This window comes from Seriola aureovittata, chromosome 14, assembly GCF_021018895.1.
Source record: "Seriola aureovittata isolate HTS-2021-v1 ecotype China chromosome 14, ASM2101889v1, whole genome shotgun sequence".
Classification (NCBI taxonomy): domain Eukaryota; kingdom Metazoa; phylum Chordata; class Actinopteri; order Carangiformes; family Carangidae; genus Seriola; species Seriola aureovittata.
This window is the reverse complement of record NC_079377.1, coordinates 9,647,378-9,668,743: the sequence shown is the minus strand read 5'-3', so window position 1 is coordinate 9,668,743 and position 21,366 is coordinate 9,647,378. Positions and strand designations below refer to the sequence as shown.

General features: G+C 41.4%; 1 protein-coding gene across 4 annotated transcripts in view; it reads left to right on the top strand.

The window, feature by feature from the left end:
• Positions 1-20,998, top strand: part of pde10a (phosphodiesterase 10A) — a 56,945-nt gene extending 35,947 nt beyond the window's left edge. For 3 of the 4 annotated variants that reach the window (XM_056395588.1, XM_056395589.1, XM_056395590.1), the window contains 20 exons: positions 5,190-5,218; positions 6,488-6,611; positions 7,627-7,676; positions 7,801-7,941; positions 8,634-8,789; positions 9,730-9,780; positions 10,304-10,362; positions 10,670-10,721; positions 11,377-11,519; positions 12,047-12,139; positions 12,355-12,541; positions 13,527-13,669; positions 13,970-14,053; positions 14,145-14,295; positions 14,439-14,594; positions 15,096-15,268; positions 15,398-15,509; positions 15,716-15,796; positions 16,547-16,635; positions 17,983-20,998. In XM_056395588.1, coding sequence (XP_056251563.1) covers positions 5,190-5,218; positions 6,488-6,611; positions 7,627-7,676; positions 7,801-7,941; positions 8,634-8,789; positions 9,730-9,780; positions 10,304-10,362; positions 10,670-10,721; positions 11,377-11,519; positions 12,047-12,139; positions 12,355-12,541; positions 13,527-13,669; positions 13,970-14,053; positions 14,145-14,295; positions 14,439-14,594; positions 15,096-15,268; positions 15,398-15,509; positions 15,716-15,796; positions 16,547-16,635; positions 17,983-18,082 — 2,174 coding nt within the window. In that variant the 3' untranslated portion in view covers positions 18,083-20,998. The remainder of the gene's footprint in view (positions 1-5,189; positions 5,219-6,487; positions 6,612-7,626; positions 7,677-7,800; positions 7,942-8,633; positions 8,790-9,729; positions 9,781-10,303; positions 10,363-10,669; positions 10,722-11,376; positions 11,520-12,046; positions 12,140-12,354; positions 12,542-13,526; positions 13,670-13,969; positions 14,054-14,144; positions 14,296-14,438; positions 14,595-15,095; positions 15,269-15,397; positions 15,510-15,715; positions 15,797-16,546; positions 16,636-17,982) is intronic. The other variant, XM_056395591.1, reaches the window with a different exon arrangement.
• The last annotated feature ends 368 nt before the right edge of the window (positions 20,999-21,366 follow it).

Genomic DNA, 21,366 nt, shown 5'->3' with positions numbered 1-21,366 from the left:
GAGCTGAGGCTTTGTCAATTGCTTCAGACCACAAGTAGCCTGTGGTATGCTTTGTTTAGATTATGAAATGTTACTTTTATGTACAAAGCACTTCACAGTGAAAATGTGTCACAGCTGATCAGTCGAATTCATAACAGATGACGGAGTAACGATTCTCATCAGCCAAAAAAAATTCTTTGTGTCAGTTTGAATCTGCAGCTGAATTCATTTTGAAGAGTTTTTTTTTTTTTTTACACTTTATCATGGATGTAGTGTTTAGACTGTGTCTGATGGACTCCTTGTTGCCCAGTCTGATAAAAAAATATGATGATTTTATTGGTTGAATCAAAGCAGAAAACTAATGGTGGGTCCTTTTTTTATCTGTGGCACAAATGTCTGGCACTAACATGAAACACACCATGAAATCAATATATGCAATAATTCACACAGATATTCTTGTGTGGTGTGAAAAAGCTTTTTTTTGCCACCTTGTTGTTATTGTGGTGATGGAAGTGGAATAAAATTTTAGATCCAGACTCTGCACAGGGTTTCTCTCCTGTTTGACGTCATCCTGATCCATTTATTTTAACTTTGCTGTTTGTTCTGTTTTTCCAAAAATGGTCTGTGAGAGGGTTTTTCTCTCTTTCCAGCTTCAGCTGCCTGCTCCTCTGTCTGAGCTGTTACACTGGTGCAAGATTCACATTCAAATTCTTCTTCTTCTTGAGCATTGAGAACAAACAATGTACCACAGCAGGATTTGTAGCAAACATTTAAAAATATATATATCCTAACAGTATACATAAAAACATTAAATTGTGATGAATTATTATCTACAATAACCATGCAGCCCACTCAGTCCATAAAAACATGTAATGTGAAAGTAGTTATTATTAACACTTTATCTAGGATTGTAGACAATAAACAGAACCGGGATGTGCAGTATTGTACTTGTTGACCTTATAGGCATAATCTTCAGACGAGCCTTGCTCACTGAGAACTTGTTTAAAGGCAGAAACGCGTGTATACATAACTGATAGCCGCCAGCTCGAAGCGTTTGACTGAGGTTGTTCAGGTTCCGGAAAAGTATGAATGGCGTGATGAAGTTACTCAGAGAGGTCTGCTCAGCCTCTGCCGGGTGTAAGAGTTGCTCGACAGTTGTGTTTAGCGTTCGGTGTGTAGTGAGCTGGCAGTGCATTTTCTAAGAACATGTCGGCCCTCTCCTCCTTGTGTTTACTGAAAGCACAGCAGCTCCCTGAAAATATGGGATGGCATTAGAACAGGCTACTGGTCTCTGTCCCCGTGCTGGTGGCTGACCACATGGTGTGGTGGTAAAATACACAGACATGCACGCATACACACACACACACACACACACACACATACAGACACACACACAACTGTGCACATTCCTTCCCTCTCAGCCTCAGGGGTAGGTGTATCGTTAGGGTTAATCCCCTGACACATACCTGATGAAACAAAGATGTTATTGTTGCAAAATGGGACAAGCAAAGTGTCAGTTTTATATATTCTCAAGCCCCTTGCATGTTTAAGGTGCTGGTCCTTCAAAAGGGAGCAGTACTCACACTTGCTTACGTACTTTCTTCAGCAAGAGCCGGGCCAAACAACATCAGCACGTTTTTTTTACTTGCTTTTTCTTTCTGGTTTCAAGGAAAACCAGGAATATGAGAGTCATGTTGGACCTCCACCTGCTGAATGTGTGCATGCCTACTTTAAATAAATTACTGGAGCTGGTCCAACCAGGCGCCTGGTTGAGCACAGCAGATTTAAACGACACTTGCTTTTGTATCTCTGCATTTAGACATTTACCTTACAGGGTACAGCCCGCAGGTACAACAGCTTTGTGTTACTTTTCGGCCTCTTAGACATTTCCAGTGTGTATACACAATGCTCAGTGCTCACCCTGTGGTTCCACTGGGACTGCTGCACTCGAGATGCCGGCAGAGATGGTTTGCAAGGCTGTAATTGGACCTGCAACGCTACAAACACTGCCTGGTGACCGTTTCCTCCAGGAGGGACTTTGAGTACTGGTGGGTCCCACAAGCCCTTGCAGAGGGAAAACCTCCGGGAATAGGAAGGCTCTAAAGAAGTGCTGAGTGATATAGTTGAAATATTAATAATAACATTTGTGCACTATATGATTTTTAGGAAATATAAGCTGAATCACACATAAAACAATCAAACTGATGGGTTGTATTCTCGCGTTATACATTACATCAGATTCTTTTTGTGTGTAAAACAACATCTTGATTTGGTTTGAGACTCATTCCTTTACTCAAAAGAATTTTAATAACAAGATAACATTGTGTGATCCTATCATCGCATACTTATTCACTGATATGATTTGTTGCCCAGGCCTGCTCTTACATATCAGTGTTGCTGGAACCATTGGCACTGCAACACCTTACAATAATGTTAAGTGGCAGTGATGTGTTGTTGAGAACCAACAACCGCTCTATGGCAGCCGACCTCAACAGACGAGGCAGTAAATCCTCCACCCTCTGTTATTTAAAAAAACGGCTCTATAGTAATAGCATGTTATATTTTTGCTTGCATTTGGTTGTGACCTGTCAGACCTTACCTACCCCCCCCCCCCCCCCCCCTTCCCTCCTTCCCTCCTTCCCTCCTTCCTCCCCCGGGAGTGAGAGCGAGAGCTGTAACGCTGCCTTTCCCTGCGACAGCCAAGTGGGTGGGGGGGGGGCCTGAGAGCCAAGTGTGCCAGTCAGAGCTGGCAGATACCCAGACATCTGCACACATTGCTTTTGCTGTCATACACCACAGACACCGAGGCACTGAACACACACTATAAATGAAATTATCTGGAGTAACAATCCCAATATGGAATGAGTATTACATTTCCTGGTACATTTTTGTACAGTTTTGTCTTCATCCTATAGTTAAATCAGGTTTATTTACACAGCCCTCGATCTCCAGCATCTTGCTCTGAGCTCACACGTCATTCACAAAACTAAACCATGTATCATTCATCGACAACAACTGTAATTTGCCTGTCGTTCACATTCCCTATGAATGGTAGGGATTGGAATTAATAAGATTTTATTGATACTAATGTCATTATTGATTATTGAGTCTGATTCTTTATTGATTCCCTAATGACTCCTGATCAATTTTCTGTGTGGAGAAGTAGCATTAACTTATTAATTAAATAATTAATTAATAACCTAAGCACCTATGCAGCTCTAATGTTATTATAACACAGGATATTTACCCTCGGTAACGGATGTTTAAGCCCATGTTTAAGAAATGTTTCAGCGTATTGCTGCTGTTTCCACCCATTCCTTCCTCTTCGCCATGACTCCTCCTTGTTGCAAGTTTCCAGCAGCGTAAATGCTTGAGTTTGTTTGACGTCATCGTTTTGTCAGAAAAACCTGAAAGCATCGATAAAAGGAAACGATAAGATGAGAGACAAACCAGTTTTCAGCTGGAGCTGGTTCCTCATCCCATCTCTCCATCCCTAATAAATGGGTAGAATTTATGGCATGATTAGGTTCTTTCTTTCTTTCTTTCTTTCTTTCTTTCTTTCTTTCTTTCTTTCTTTTAACAAAATTCAATCAATGGACACGTCACTGTGTGTGTGTTAAAATGGGACGTATTAAACTGCTCTAACAAATGCAGACCCCTTTCTAATAGGTGATACTGTAATATTTGTGCTTTAAAGGGGCCTTAACAAGTCAATATAAAAGAAGATTCTCTCCAACAAAGTTTTTTCAAACGGGTTTGAAGTCTTTTTCAAGTGCAACTTTCTGTCCTCTGATTGACGTCATTCCCGGCCAGGGGTTCACTCTAAAATAGCTCTCATGGCTAAGTTAGGAAACTCATAGCATACTGGAGGAATGTTTAAAACAACAAACAATGTTGCTGGCTGTAATTTCTATCTTCACATGTACAAAGAGGTTTGTCTCAAAGGAGCGCCAGCTCAAGTCAGCACTTCAGTAGCTGTTTCTAAAATCTGCCCAGCTTTTTGCATGGTTTGATCACATGAAAAGTTATCAAAGAGATCTGAGCAGTTACTGTTCTCGTGTGCTGGTGACTCGTGTGTAATGAAGAACCGCTTGAGCTGTGTGAATGGTTTTATTTTCATCCCAAGTAGCACTCCCAGACCCACTCCCAGACTATAAGTCCAGAAACTGTTTTGATTGGCTGAAGCTTTCATTGTTATCACATACTTCAGTGTCGGCATCCAAAGGCAATAGTCATATGTCTACTGTCTCTCCAACAGCCTGAAATCACACCAAGAATTTGCACTCGGGGCCACAAAATTTTGCACTTGTCAAGTTAAATTAATACCTCTCTTAATTCTGTTTTAAAAGGAACATAATTTAAGCGAATGTCTCACTGCATCAAAAGCAGATGATATATTCACCCATAATTTATGCATAATGTGTATTAATGCGTAAAACACTGCATATTTTTTGCTTTGACTCATTTACAATTTACCTGTCTACCGTTGTGAGGGCAAACATGCCTTACTTGCCGCTTTTAGTGCTGTGTCTTCATAATCCACTGGTGCACAGTCCATTGTATCCACCCAACCTCCAAACAGCCAGGCCAGGTTTCAGTGACGCTCACCTGTGATGGTTTTCAGCTTTTTAATGCAGACAAAGATGGTTTCACATGTCTGCCTTCACTTCTGCGTAGTTACACAAAAGCTTGCTACACCAGGTGGTGAACACAAACAAAGCTTTTTATCAAATCCTATATACTGACTATTAATTAAAGACAGACTGCAGTACATAACTTTTGCCATTAATAATCGTAAATGCCAAACCATAGATTAACAGCAGGAAGTCCTCAGCTGTGCAAACTGACTCAGTAATGTTATTTACTGCTGCTGGTCAGACCAGACAAAGTAAACAAGAGGCAAAATTCCTGATAATTTTGAATATTGCAAGGATGTATTTGAGTGTTTATGAATTAAAGTTTTCATTTATAGGAGGATTTTTTTTAAATTTATTTTATCTTTAAAACATTTTATTGTATTGCTTTATTTGTTCTGAGTAACCTGCAGAACTAGCCAACCAGCTAAAATGATACGGTTCAGCATAAAGTTTGGTCACTGAAGAAGATCAGATCAGAAAAATAGAAATAAAAAATAGAATCTAATGTCTTTTTTTTTTTTTTTTTGTTCTTTCAAGTTGTTTTTTAACATTGTGATTTCTTTCTCTTTGCAGATGACACATCAGCTAAAGAAGTCAGCAGGGTAGGTTTTTGCTTAATTTTATGTGTAGATATTTTTGGGACAAGCGTCATACATTCTAGATAGTGTATTACTTCCACCCACTAATTCCCCAAAGCTCACCTTTGTGACTAATTGAGTTCATACTCAGGAATGGACACTACGCCTGAACTAATTCAAGGATAGCACAGAACTCGACGCTGTCCTTCAATAACTGCAAAAATAGCCTGGTGTGGTTAATTAAGATGCAGATTAACTACACGTTTGGTTTTGTTTGTCCTTGTTCTTTCTTTCTTTAGAACAGCACCGCTGTGACTTTGTGTCATTGGCTCTCAGAAATATAAAAGGCTTAAAATACTTCACAAATTCATACCTGTGCAGTCTTTGGTGACGGAGTAGTGATGCTTGTGATGTTAACACTTGTCCAGAGAAGGTCAGGCTCTGTGAGTGTTCAGGTCAGCATCAAATAGATAGTTAATGATAAATAATATGAATCTTTTTTTGCATGTGTGAAACCGTCGGCAGGAAAGTTATGTGAAAAGTGTAGATCCCCCCGCGCTCCACATCCGTATGTTCACACCTTTGTCAGCTTGACACCATCCTGCCCCCAGGAGGCCAGGTGTCAGTGCCCACAGCAGGACCCTGGAGCTGGGTACAGGGGATTTCACACACATAAACACAAGGTGGAAAAAAGAAAAAGAAATGAGGGTCACTCGACTCTTCAGTGCGTCATCCATACGTCCGTGCAAACAGGATGTGGGAGGATAGAAGGCGTCCCGGGGGGGAGGCTTTCTAGTACGCCACTCTCCCTGCCGTCCTGTCCTCACCCTCTCTGCAGGCGCAGAAATAGACAGTTCTCTGGCCCCATACAAGGCAGGAGGTCTGTCTCTTACATAACCACACTTTTAAGCTCAGGCTGAGCATCAGAGCTTGCCAGGGCTCTAATCAGAGCTGTGGGGCTCCAGTGGCCCCCTCTCGGGACTGCGGGGGGATCCCTGGGCTAGAATGCAGCAGCGACGGGAAATATAAGGGTGGGCTGAAGGGTAATGTTGTGATGAATGGCTCTATCTTTGTGAATGGTAGGAAGATAATCCCCTTTCATTCAAGAAAACAATTAAAATCCTGCTATGAGCTGAGTTGCTAGCTATCTGCTGCAGTAACAGTAGCCTGGATGCATGCAGAGTGCAGGTTGTGACTTTTTCCTTGGTCGTAGCACTTGCTGAATTTTGAAATTCAATCTCAGTGTTTAAGTGAGAGTGTGGAGTTGCAACTTTCTGTGTGTCTTGTGTCCAGCAGTACCAGGACACAAATATGCAGGGTGTGGTGTACGAACTCAACAGCTACATAGAGCAGCGCCTGGACACTGGAGGAGACAACAAACTCCTGCTCTATGAGTTGTGCAACATCATCAAAACAGGTAAAAATAGGAATCATCCAGATTATACATCCTCTCAGCTTCACTTCACGTCACACTGGTGCCGCAACGCAAAAGTGACACTGACAACATACGTTTTCTTACAGAAACAAAATCCTGCTTGATCATGACGTAGGTTCATGTAAACGTCTCCCCATGACTCTGGGGGTGGGATATTCTACATAACGTTTGTAGCAACTTGAAAGAGAAGGAGCAGGATTTTCCTCAGCCAGTAACTTAAGAAAGTGGCAGCAAAATTTTGTGACTTTTCTGACACTGATGTGCCTTTCTGACACTAACTGTATTGCTCCACTGTGGAGCTGCTCTAATGAAAACTGAAACAGATGAATGATCCATTAGTATTTTTTTTTATTTAGTTTTATTAATCATTTGTTTAAAAAAAAAAACACACATTTTTGATGATCATGATATTCTGGTGTTTAATGCCTAATTCCCAGTATTGTCAGTGTTGGATATGAATGCCTGCCTCCTTCTTGGTAATTAATTAGGTTGCTGGACTATGAAAACACTAGACACAATGATGGAAATAATTCCAGGACAAAGTCTGAAATGTTTAACCAAACCACAAAAGGATTAGCTCACCAAAACAACACCACTCATTAACTTCTTGATCATCTGTGTATTCACTGACGCTCCACCAGTCTCTCTGTTGTCACATTCTATGATAACATGACCTATATATTGGTCTGAAATGGGTCTGGAGCGGAGGACTGGGAATGAGATGAACTGGATGGCAGTCAAAGCCCTCGGTCAGAGTGCCCTTGTTGTTATGTGGGACATAGTTAATAGATTGTTATTAGATTGTAACTGGACTGTTGTCTCCTTTTCACACTTTCCCTCTCAGGTATACCTGCCATTTGCTGTTGGACATATCTATGTGAGATGATATAACATGGACATACACTGGCAGCTAATGTCAGTTGTTACTGGACTGTCTAACTGCATTTGAAGCACTTGCACTGCACACCTGTGACCTGTGTGTCTTATATCTCTACAGCAACAAAAGCTGATGGATTTGCACTTTACTTCTTGGGAGAATGCAACAATGTAAGTACAGAGGACATTCGCTGAAGACATTAAATGCAATAATGCGGGAGTGTGAGTGTTTGACAATTGTTTATCGTTTCTGTTTCCCCCCTTTATCTCTCTTCTTGTCGACGCTTCTCAATAGAGTTTATGTATGTTCACTCCAACGGGGGCCAAGGATGGCCCTCCAAGCCTCATCCCCTCAGGCCCCATTGCATTTGGGACAACCATTGCCGCTCATGTTGCCAAGACTCGCAAAACACTGCTAGTAGAGGACATCATGGGGGTAAGACTTGTTTTCTTGCATCCAGTTGAGATTCAGCCATCACAGGAACATTTCACTGCAGAGCTGTGATGTTCCATTACAGATCTCTTTATGACCTCCTTATTTGTTTCATTACATCATCCTTTTTCTTCACCACCGGGCTCAGTGCACTCGGCACCCTGGAGCTGAAACTACATAGATAAAAATATAGTTTGAATTTCAATTTGAATTTATGGAAGACTTGCCCGTTTAGTTCAGTGTCTTTTGCAGTGCTCTGCTGCGGTTGTAATACAATACAGATAATAAATGATGGGAGACTTTTCCTACTAGAAGACAGTGTCCTCATTCACTCTGAGCAAGAAGAGATGTCCAAGAAAAAGTTGGAAAAACCTCTGGAGTGCTTTGAAATTCAAGAAAATATTAGCAAAGGTGTTCTGTGTCTCAAAAAAAGCAAAAAAAAGCAAAATACATAGAGGCGCAAAAGTTTAAAACCTTTATTAAGGTGAAATTCTTGCATGTGACACACTGACATTTATCACACTACAGTTGGTGTAAATGCAGCTTCAAAGAGAATAACAGAAATGTTTTCTCTTCTGAGGGGCACATGTTAGGATTTGTCTTCTTTGTCATCTATATCCATTGATGTACCAGCTACACTCACCTCCTCTGTGCACTTCAGGTGATAATGATCTTCACTGACCTCTGTGTTGCAGGACGAGCGCTTCCCCGACGGCACAGGGCAGGACTCAGGGATCCATGTTCACTCTGTCCTGTGCCTCCCCATCCTCACTGCCATCGGGGACCTCATTGCCATCCTGGAGCTGCATCGGCACTGGGGCAAGGAGCCCTTCAACCTCAGCCACCAGGAGGTCAGTCTGACCCAGACAAAACACACCAAGAGTGGGAGGCTGGAGCAAGGCTCACAGAACGACAGTTAGCCTGGTATTCACCTTAATCTGGATCTGTTTAAGATCTGTATTAGTTTTGTGGGACTCATCTGGAAAATACTTAATAATGTTTTTGTCTCCAAGGACTGTTTACTAGCTGCTAATGAATAGCTAATGAAATACATATAGTAAAATGCATTGCAATGAGCTAGAAAATGACTTAACCTACAGGTTGCTCAAACAAGTGCATAAGGTTTGAAGATTCAGCAGAATACTGCAGGTAAAACTGACTTGAGGATAGTTTGTTTTTTTTGTTGTTTCTGACAACCTGACAGGTCTCACAGTCCAATATTCAGTCTACTCTTAGTTCTGGGTTGGTCTATACTCACTCCAGATAGAAATAGGTGGCTCTGTAGATGTTCCACTGCACTCACCAACTTGTTGCTAACTTTGTCTGTATTTGTTGCTGTGTAAGAAGCATACAGCGTGTTTATCAAAGTTTTCTCACACACACACAGCTGCAGGGAAAGAGGTGCGAGAGAGCGTGAAACAAAACATTGAAGTTACAGGCGGTTAAACCAAAACAAAAATCTAAAAGACGCCAAAATGCTTTGTAGTGCTGAGGAGGCTGGGTTGGCTCACGTTACACATTTTACCCATTTTTCATATTAAAAACATCTCGTAGTGCAGCTTTAATTTGGCATTGCTTCAATTTTGACCCATGATACAGGTGTGAGTCGTGTCCCCATCATGACTCTGAATCTGTAGGCTGTGCAGAACAGATGATTATGTTGAGTTATACAAAAGAGGAAATGTGATAAGAGCAGACTAGACCCGGAAAATGTGTGATAACTTGTGATAATTGTGAAATATATATATTTTTCTGTAGGTCTTTGGAACTAAACTTCTCTCTCTTTTCCAGGTTGCAACAGCTAATTTAGCCTGGGCGTCAGTTGCCATTCATCAAGTACAGGTGAGCAAACTCCCACCGAGGACTAGTCTGAATTTATAATTGCACATTGTAGCAGGTACACTGCACCGTAACAATTCACTAAAGACTGGTCTGGGAACAAGGTGAAGCCCGCCCGTCCCACTTATTATGATCTTGGGTGACTTTGTTTGTTCTGGTTCTGCACTGGTGTTTTTAATGGGGAAATCCACTGTGTACAGGAACTGGGTTTTCACTCGGCCCAGTCCAATCAACTAAGCCATAGATTCAACAAACAGCTCCCAGAGGACGTCATTACGCCCCAGTGGTGTTTTTATATGAACAGATAGCATAACACCTCAGAGAAGCTGCGTCCCACTGCAGCACTGTTAGCTGCTCGCTGCAAAAACACACTGTTGTTAGTGAAACTCATGAAGGTGGCCCACAGCCAAGTGTGTAGACAGCAAGTCAGTTTGTTTACAGTACATGCAGGATGCTGTATGTGCTCTGTGGGAAATATTTGAATCATCTGTGCGCCGGGTCATGACCTATTTTTCTTTGTTTCTAGGTGTGCAGAGGCCTCGCCAAACAGACTGAGCTCAATGACTTCCTACTAGATGTGTCAAAGTAAGAGCTGATGGTGGAACGGTTTAGCTAACACTAAATCAATGCTGATGAAAACCTTTGGAAAGTGTATTTACACCATGTTCTTATTTTAGTCTTAAGTATAACAAAAAGTGAGATAGTATTTAATCTTTTATCTTGTCAGCTCCAAGGTTAAATACAACTTTTTTTTTTTTTTTAAATTTTGCTCACAAAATAGAAAAGAATTACTGCATTTTAGGCAACTTAGCTTTCATGTCTTGAATGTGAACGTCATCAGAGCTTCCCATTTGTCAAACATCTCAATGCGTCATTTCTTCTTTTCGCACAGAACATACTTTGATAACATTGTGGCAATAGATTCTCTACTTGAACATATTATGGTGAGTGTGATTCCTGCAAGTATGTGTTCATTCACATTGTCTTCAAGGCTACACATCCTGGGAGTGTGTGTTAGGTTATGTGTGTAAAACAGAGTAGTAATCCTGCTGTAATGCAAATACACACTGGTCATCTCGATACCTGTGGGGCACTGCTAATCTTTCCTTACAACACATGTTTGTTGCCATTAATAATATATAGTAGTAATACTAATACTACTGTTTTGTAATTATTCATACATAGTAAATACATGTTTGGCTCAGTCTGAAATAAGCAGGTTTTTCAGCTACTTTGCAAATGTAAAACAGATGTGATCTGGATGTGTGTTTCTTTTACTAAAACCCACCTCTGTGTTTGTACGTATTTTGTTGCCTTGTGACTGTGGTGTCATCTCAGGTCATTCAAGTCATCTGTTTCAAACACTGAAATGAACTGGAATGACCTGTAGTTTTAGATGTGTGTGTTTTAGATTATCTGCATTGAACTGTTCCATCCAAAAGAAACAATTCAAACTGCAGCCATGTATTTGATTTAATTAAGTTGCAGGTGCTAGAAGTAATTTTTCATGGGGTTTTTGGGGGTTTTTTTTGGTTTTTTTCAGTCCTCTCAAATCCTTAATGTTGCTAATAAGCCTGTGTCCCTGGTGCTGTTTTGCAGATATATGCAAAAAACCTGGTGAATGCGGACAGGTGCGCACTCTTCCAGGTAGATCACAACAACAAAGAACTGTACTCTGACCTGTTTGATATCGGGGAGGAGAAAGAAGGCAAACCTGTCTTTAGGAAAACCAAAGAAATTAGGTGTGTAAGATTTACCCCTTTCTCCTACAGAATGCTGAATACTAAGCTCATTTAATTTTGTGTCTGTGTTCTTTGATAAACAAGTCATCTCATTGAAAAATACAAGTTAATTCTAAAGGAGAAGAAACATGTTTTCAAATTTTATGTGTGTTTCCTGCATGTAGAATAGATTGTTGACCATAGCGTACAGTAAACACGCTCTTTTTGTTGTGACAAAGACAGCTCAGAAAGATGTTCCAATAAAAGGAAGTCAAAAGGAAATAAACAGAGGAAAAATTAAAATGACCTGCTGATTTTCTACCATTTTACTCTGAGTTTCAGTGGAACATAATCATGTTAACTGGTTAAATCTACACACTGTTGCATTTTTAAAATCAGATTTTCACATGGATTTTCATATGATTGATTTATTATAGATTTTTTCAAAGCAGATTATCATCCATCCACCCAGCACAGACAGACTGAGAAGCCTTAACGGGCAGTCCATAAGTTAAAGTGCTCTCCTCTCCTCTCCCCTTTCCCTGTAGGTTTTCTATAGACAAGGGAATAGCTGGCCAAGTGGCTCGGACAGGGGAGGTCTTAAATATCCCAGATGCCTATGCAGACCCACGGTTCAACCGGTAAACTCCAACAGACTCTGCGATAAGCCATTTTTACTTATCTTTTTCCCATTATATATGATTATCCACAATTCAATGAACCTTCCTGAAGTTGTCTTAAACAATACTTTTATGCCGTCAGTGTACAACACTTCTTCTGGATGGTTCACATGAATATAACCCGCCTGATGATGAATGTGGAGATAATGTCTCATTTTACACGTCTTCCTTAACAGTGAGGTGGACCTGAAAACCGGCTACACCACGCGGAACATCCTGTGCATGCCCATCGTGAGCAGGGGGACCGTTATAGGTGTGGTGCAGATGGTGAACAAGCTAAGCGGAAGTGCCTTCACTAAAACAGATGAGAACAACTTTAAGATGTTTGCTGTCTTTTGTGCTCTGGCCTTACACTGTGCAAATGTAAGTACACTGATATAGTCTTCAAAATATTTAAACGACTAACCGATCGTCTCCAACAGCAAAAATATGATCTATTCTCTTAGTGTCTGTATGCGCAGCCCCGCTCTTTATTCAGTGTATGCAGATTATGTGACGGTTGTATGGCAATGAATACTCCATTCTGGCTTATTTTCAGTCAGCTGCACCTTTGACGTAGTGTCCTCGTCACCATCTTAAATTCATTCTTATTGCTGTGAGGCTTGTTTCCACTGTTCCCCTATTTCTCAGAGTAGTAATGTCATTTTTCTCCAAGGCAGACAAAAGTAGTGCCAACAGCTTCTATTTAAAGTGTGCATTGCCCCGAAATCTGAACAAAAGCATCTTATTTGATGGTTGACAGTGATGATTATCCCTTACATGGAACACAGAGACATTTCATGAATCATGCTTACTCTCGAAGCTTGCCTTGTGTGGTCTGTCTGTCAAAAGTATCTCCTCTCTGTGGGGCCTGACTCACCATCATCTCGTGCGACAAACTTACGCAGGAGCGGCGTCACAAAGTTGGTTTTAAAATTGATGAGGCGCGTTAATATTTTAAGACAAGCAGTCTGCATCCGTCCACTGACAGGATTTATGTTTAGCTGTAATTTATGCCTCACGTCTCTAGGAAACTGACTGGCCAGCTCCTGATTTATGGTGATTTATGGTGGAAGGTGTAAGGCCTGGCGCCTGTACCTGACTGTCTTATTCCTGCCTGTCTGGGAAGGGGGACAGGGATACAAACCAGATGTGGAGACACTTTTTGGAGACACACAGATAAAATATGATACAGGACTGTTGCGGATAACTTAACTCTATTTGACCCTTTTGGAAATTCCAACAGCGATACTTAAAGAATTCAACAATGATATAAGATATTTTCATTTTCATGGTATTTATTCCACTGGAGTGCTCAGCTTCTCTCCTGACATTTTATAGACTAATCCCTGTTCTGTGATTCCCATAGATGTACCACAGGATCCGGCACTCTGAATGCATTTACAGAGTGACGATGGAAAAACTGTCTTATCACAGCATCTGCACATCAGAGGAATGGAAGACCCTGACCCAGCTCAACCTCCCCACACCCATTTATAAAGAGATCGAAATGTGAGTGCCCTCTCAGGTTCAGATTCAGAGCAGGTTTTGGTCACTATCTCTTCTGATACGCGAAACCCGTGACCCTGAGTGTGGCTGGCCTACAGCCACATGTCTGTGAAAGAGTCCAGACCTGGATAGGGGAGGAGGGGTGGGTGCATACACAGCGCAGGAAGGGGCGTGCCTTCTAGATGTAAGCCTGTCAGTTCAACACGCACAGACCTCAGATGTCCCCTCATCTGTCTCTCCTCTTCTTCTCCCAGGTGGGCTGTTCATGCTAATTTAAGACTCTCCTCCCACCTCTTCCTCCAGGTTCCACTTTGACATCAGTCCCTTTGAGGAGATCTGGCCCGCTGTCTTTATCTACATGGTTCATAACTCCTGTGGAAAGACCAGGTAAAATGTCACAGGGCCGTGACGATGTCACTGTCAGTTCCTCATCGAGGCAATTATTCATCTTCATTTGTGTCTTCCTCACTGCCTGTAGCTTCGAGCTGGAGAAGCTGTGCCGGTTCACCATGTCTGTACGGAAGAACTACCGACGTGTGCCCTACCACAACTGGAAGCATGCAGTGACGGTGGCACACTGTATGTACGCCATCCTACAGAAAACCACTGGGATCTTCACAGAGCTAGAGGTTTGCTACTTGTTGGTTCTGGCTTTTTACCACTGCTTGACAAAAATAAGTGAAATTGGAAACAAGATTATCATCAGTGTGATTTCAAATAATCGTTTTTTCTTTTTGTTTGCTTTTTTTTATCTACCCTCTGTGATTTACAGAAGAAAGGTCTGTTGATAGCCTGTCTGTGCCATGATCTGGACCATCGGGGGTACAGCAACGCCTACCTGCAGAAGTTTGACCATCCGCTGGCTGCTCTGTACTCCACCTCCACCATGGAGCAGCACCACTTCTCTCAGACTGTCTCCATCCTACAGGTAGAGCTCCACTATGCAGAACTTACTGTGTAATTAAAGTCTACATTTTCTATTTATTTATTTTCTTTAAATGCTAATATCTAGTATAAACGGATGTGCTTAATATTGCGTGTTTTTTATTGTTTTATTATCTCGGTCAAAGACTCACAGATGCTGGGCAAAAGAATGGGAACACCACATGCAAAATAGTCACAGGAATTAGCAAGGGGAGGATGTCAGAAATTATGCAGATCACATTTTTAAGTACATTTTTACTTTCTTTTAATTTGCACACATGCATCCTCTGAAGGTAGAAATAATTCTTCTTACATGCACAAACACACAGACACACACGCACACACCCAGTTACAGACCCATTGCCCTCTTCTGTGATGTCTGGGAGCTGTTGGGATGGCGTGAACCTGAGATGAATCTGAGATTACAACCTGTTGTAGTGTAGCTGAGCTGAACGCCTCATAAGTGGAGCTTTTGCTTTTTTATTGATCTCTTTGTTTCTCATAGCTGGAAGGGCACAATATTTTCTCCAACCTGAATTCCATCGAGTACGAGCAGGTGCTGGAGATCATCCGGAAGGCGATCATCGCCACAGACCTCGCCCTGTACTTCAACAACCACCAGCAGCTGTCGGAGCTGCTGACCACCGGCGGGCTGGACTTTAACAACCACTCACACAGGTGAGCGGTGGGGACTCGCACTTGTGCACAGGATCATACCGGGCTTCACAGAGAAATGTTGACCTGGTGCACATAAACAGCACATTGAGTTTCTCCACATGGCTATAATAAGGCTTTGCTCCCCTCCAGGGACCGTGTGATTGGTCTGATGATGACAGCATGTGACCTGTGCTCTGTTACCAAGCAATGGCAAATCACACGACTCACAGCCAACGACATCTATGCTGAGTTCTGGGCTGAGGTACAGTGGGATACTGTTGGAGTTTGAACAGTTTTAGTGTCATGATCATGCCTCGGGTAAAACAGCCAGACCCCTGTTATTCCTTGTAAATGCTGCTACACCTAACTGTCCTACAATTTATAAGGCACAAAGTAGTGTTATCTAATGGTCAGGAGCAGTATGCGGGAATAAAAGGAAAATTCTCTCCTTATTTCATTCTTCCACAGGGAGATGAGATGAAGAAGATTGGGATACAGCCGATCCCTATGATGGACAGAGACAAGAAGGCCGAAGTTCCCCAGGGCCAAGTGAGACCAGCGCTTTTACTCATGTGTCTCTGACTGTACTTACTCGCTAATTCACACACACACACACACACTCAAAGAGTTTAAAATCTCTGCATTCTGATTGGGTGGAATAACCACAAGAGGGAAGCTGGTGATACTTGTAAAAGTTTTCAGAAGAAGAAAATAAGGAGAAGAAACCACAAATGTAGGATCACCAGCATCTGACGTAAAATGGAAACGATAACTTGAAAACAAAGATACTTAAATGACCAGTTTCACTACAGACTGAATGTAAAAATGTGATAACATACAGTGTTAGAAGTCCCTACTGAATGCTATGGGTATATGTAGTTTAATTAACTTCCCATAGTAATAAATAATACAGGTTAAACTATTCACCAGAACTGTTTGATCCTGTGTTTCCCGTATACATTTTAAATACTGTACCTGCCAGTTAATCAGATCAGTTAGCTGCTATACTAATTACAGTCATTTTAAACTATCACTGCCTGGAAAATGTATCAGTATAATAATGTAATAATAGCATAACAATGACGTGACGTGACTCAAATGAATTCTTTAGTGGGAGTTTTCTTTCATACGGGTTATAGATAATACTTGTGTCAGGTTTTTTGAGCATGTGAAGCATTTCTTAATGTATGTATCAATGTATGACATGAATTTAACAGACTTTTTCGAAAACTGTTCATGCAAGCTATAAACCGCTAATTAATTCTTTGTTTGTTTATTTGTCATTTGCCTTTTTTTAAGGTGGGATTCTACAATGCTGTTGCAATTCCGTGTTACACGACACTATCTGAGCTCTTCCCTCCATCCGGTCCTCTTCTAAAAGCCTGCAAGTAAGTTTTCAAAGTCTCATCCTTCACTGTGTGGTTTGACCAAACGCCAAACAAGACTCTGAGAATGGATCTAGTCTATGTGTTTAGGAATAGAAATAAATAAATAACTGAATAATTGTAAGTCTTTTAATTTACACTTTTCGGGAAATAGGTCAAAAACACAAAACAGTCAACAATTCCTTTACATAATATTGTCTGATACTGACAACAGCATGTGTGGTGTCTGACCAGCAGCAGTTGGCCAAACAAATGAGATTAGAGGTTGATGAGGAGTGTGTGTGTGTGTGTGTGTGTGCGTGTGTGTGTGTGTGTGTGTGTGTGTGTGTGTGTGTGTGTGTGTGTGTGTATGTAAGTAAGTCGATAACAGTGTAAGAATGTATTTATATGTGTGATTTCTGGTTTGTTGGGCGGGATCATATTGCACATTTGCCCGCCCTTCTGGGATAACCTGCTGGTTTTTAAAATATTGTGACCTTGATTTGCGGGGAATGCAAACAAAGTGAGCAGTGTAATATTTAAGCCCCGGCAGTACGTCAGCACCGGGGCCTTCGGTGGGCAGCAGGCCTAGACCCTGCGGAGCCCGGCTGCTTGTTGTGGGATCTGCCACAGACGTGTAAACTGCATCAGGCTGGCTAATTGAATGGAGTGGCAGCAAAGGGCAGCACTTTTTGCGCTCGTATGTCAGGCTTGATTATAGCGCAGGGAGCAGAGGTTACCTTCATGACAATAAGAACTGATGGGACTGCTATGGCAGGTGACCAATGAATTACACAGTTGCTCCCAGGCTGTGGATACATGTGTTCATTTGAAAATAATTTTTGTCTTGAATAAAGTGCAAAATAATTACATGTAATTGTTTATACAGTTAGGTTAGGCTGAATGCAGCTTTTAATCTGATCAGAGCTTGATATTCTTATATTTCTGGCTTAACATCGTTGCTAGAATTGCATGATTTCAGCTTCTCTAATTTCTTCTTTCCAAAGTTGTGTCTGTGTCTGACAACATTATGTCCATACCATAGTAAGAATCAGATGCACACCCTTGTGGCAGCAAAGTGTTATAATGTTGTGTGTCAACTAGCTACCCCCATCAAATAGTGCCAGTAGTGCATTTCATTTTCATTCAAAACTGACTGCAGTGGATAAATGACAGATATACATCGGATAATAGTTTTATCAAATCAAAAGTTCATAATTAGCTTCATTTTTTTTTTTTTGAAAAAAACAATTTCATTCACAGTTTGTTTCAGTTTGAATCAACTGAAATACTACAATACTACTACGTCTTTGCACTAAGAAATAAGAAAGTCTTCAACTGAATCTGATCTGTGGTGATTTGTGTTTGCAGGGAGAACCTGGGCCAGTGGGAGAAGATAGCACGGGGAGAGGTGGAGGACGTAGTGCCCAGTCGACCTTGCGATTCAGGCCCTGTCAAGGTGGACAACTGACTACCAAAGGGGTTGCTGGCCCACCAAAGGAGTACAACCTGAATCCTGCCATGGACCTGGAACTTTGTAGGAGGAAAAGCCCACATCCTGTGTTAGCAGGAGACAGATCAGCTAAAGGCGACTTGACTTTGAAAACACACAGTTACCTCATTGGGTGACGGAGGTGTCAACACTGGCGGTTTCACCGATCCCAGAGACTGACAGACAGCTGATGGGGCTGAGGGACTTCAACCCATCACCCTGCGTCCACTCAGCTTGGGAATTCATTTGGTAGATTGGACTTGTGCCGTTTTGGTTGTTTTAGTTTGGCTGTTTTATGTTTTTTTTTTTTTTTTTCTTTTTATGGTCTTGTATTTGCAGAGGCCTTACTCTGAACCTTTCACAGGCTAGGTTATGTGAAATCTTGTTGTCGGTTCAGGCTTTTTTGAAAATGGTACTGTTTGCCTTCTGTGGTAGGTTTATCGTACGCGCACTACTTCAGCAAGGTGTTCCCAGAGACAGAAGGAATGTGTAGAGCAGATGTATGGTGTAATGCCACCTTATTGAGAAGGTGGGTGTCAGAATGTTTTTTTATTACTTTTTGAGCAAAAATCCTTTGCAGTACTTGAATAAAGAGATACAGCCTATTCTATGTGGAAATTGCAGAAATCCCCCCCCCCCCCCCCCCCCCCCCCGCAGCATATTCTACTAAACGTGGATGAACTGCGATGAGAGGAGTTAGATAATGTCGACACTTGTGAACACAAGTCACAAGAGAGTCACAATGTTTCTCCCTGAAGTGGACCCCCCACAGCACTGCCCCCTGGCTCCCCCTGGCATTTAGGAACCTGCTGCATAGTACATCAACTTTTCCTCTGATCAACAGGATCTGACCCCAGGCCAGCAGTCATAATGTTTGTAGGATGGAGTTCACGAGACAAAAAAGAAAAAAGAAAAAGAAAAAATGAAAAGCGAGATGCACAAATAGCATCCCTTTAAATCGTTTATAGTAAGCAAAGACTGCATACGATTGAATTTCCACTCTCATAACATTTCTCACACCACTATCACATCATGAATTATTTTACACTACAGTCTGGTTCCTCCTATTAATCAGTAATCGCCTCTACACAGTTAAAATGAGGATACTGCACAAGGTGGTTAAGTGGATTATAACAAAATGAGTTTCTTTGCAGAGACAGAACAAACTTTTTACAGGCTGACTACCAAGTGTAATGTCAAGGCAGCACCCTGATCTATGACACATAGTGAAAGTGTGATGAATTTTAAAGATGTAAATTAAATTAAGCGTGAAGGGCGGAATAAGTAGTAGCCTGCTCAGTCTCAGATGTTTTCTCTTTTTGACATAAACGGGTGTCCTTGCAGGGTCAAAGTCGTAGTATGAAACATCAGTGACACTGAACACTTTGTCATATTGCTGTTGATGCAGGGCACAGCAGCTCAACAGACGTCTCAGCACCTGTCAGCTTCGTATTTTCCCATACTGTCAAACCTGTTAAGCTAAAGTGCATCATATGTCTATGTCTGGGACTGCAACTCAAAGAATGTTGGTTGACTCTTTTTTTTGCTGGTTGTGTGACAGAAGTTCCCCTCATGTCCACGACCTGCCCGAAGGAAATAAATCATCTTCTCTCCCGCTCAGCCTCCTGCGTCGTGCGAAGGGGGGTGCATTTGGACTGATGACAAATGAGTTCCCAAGATCTTCCAAAAGACAAATTATTTTTGTCTGAAACTGTCATTCCAGTGGACATTGTCCCTCCAAGACTGAAATTGCCGCTCTAATCATTTGTTTTCGACTGGTACTGTGCCCTGCCCCCACCCCCCACCCCGACCCCCACGACCCACCCACCTGCCCCCCACCCCCCACCCCAATGGTGTGAATGTACATTTTGATGAATGTTTCGTTGATTGCAGATCCTCAGTGGTGGCATGTGGGTTATAGTGCGCCATCAGTTTCCATGATGTCCTCTGTCTTACTCTTTTCAGAATTGCTTCCAGTAAGCTTCAACCAAGAGCAACAATTAGCATGCACCTGAACTGAAGTTTATATATAGTTTTGCGTACACGGTAATAGGTGTATACTGAGTACAATCTAGGAACTAGTTTGTACAGACTGAGACAGTCGCTCTGATGGTGCTAAACTGAACGGCAGTCATGCGCTTTCTGACCGGGTGTGTAGACTGTATGTATGTGTGTGTGTGTGCGAGTGTGAGAGAGTGTGTTGTGCATGTCTGTGTGAGTGTGTGTGAGAAAGAGAGAGAGAGAAAGCCTTTGACTGTCTCTTTCCCCACTCCAACCCCACATGAGAACATGGTTAAGTCCATAACACTGCACTGTCCCTTCTACTTTTCAGCACCTGTTATATCCGATTGTCTGCACTATGTTTAGCTTATGATCTTTATCATTATTATTATTATTGATGATTATTATTATTGCTCTTATTACTATTGTTATTTTCTTAATTAGAGTTAAATTTAAATTAACTTATATTTTTTATACAAAGAAAAATAATGTTGGCCTTTTTGTTTTGTACAAAGTAAACATCAAGATAAACAAAACGGTCTAGACATGTTACTGTTACCCAGAATAATTGAGGAATGTCTCAACTGTAAATGTAAGAGCAGTAGCCCAAATGACTTTTATTAAATACCTGAAAAAAAATTCTGTTTTCCAGATCATTCTTTATTTCATGTCTGAGCTGCCTTTTTATTTGCATTTATTTAACTTTCAATGCATATTGTTTTATTGATAGAGCTGCAGAGTCAGTGACAGTGTTGGGGGAGGATGCATCACTCCTGATTGGTTAACATTACGTTATGTTGGTTTCATTATCCCAGAGATATGTCAATGTCATTTCTTTCTGCAATTTTTTTTTGATAGTCAAAATATGAATAAAAATTGGGATCTTCACAATGACTGGTAATAGTGAGAATATCTTCCCTTCATTTTGTGTTGGACAAACTGAGAGGACTCAGACTGTGCATGTAGAATCAGCACCACCCCAATTTAAAACTATACAATAATGTAAAATCATTTAAGACATTTGTAACATGACAATGACATTTGGCCCCATTTCTAAACTGCATTATTAGCACTTAATATAGAGTATATGGCACATGAGGTATCAGTTTGTTTTTGCATGTGTAGTCGTACATTTCACCCCTCTTACCTTATCTTAAAATCACTTTCTAGGCTGTTAACTCTTTTTATTCATCAACTTATTACTGACTTGGTAATTCTCCATCGAATTTTGAGCCATTCCCACTGTCATGTTCCATCCTTTG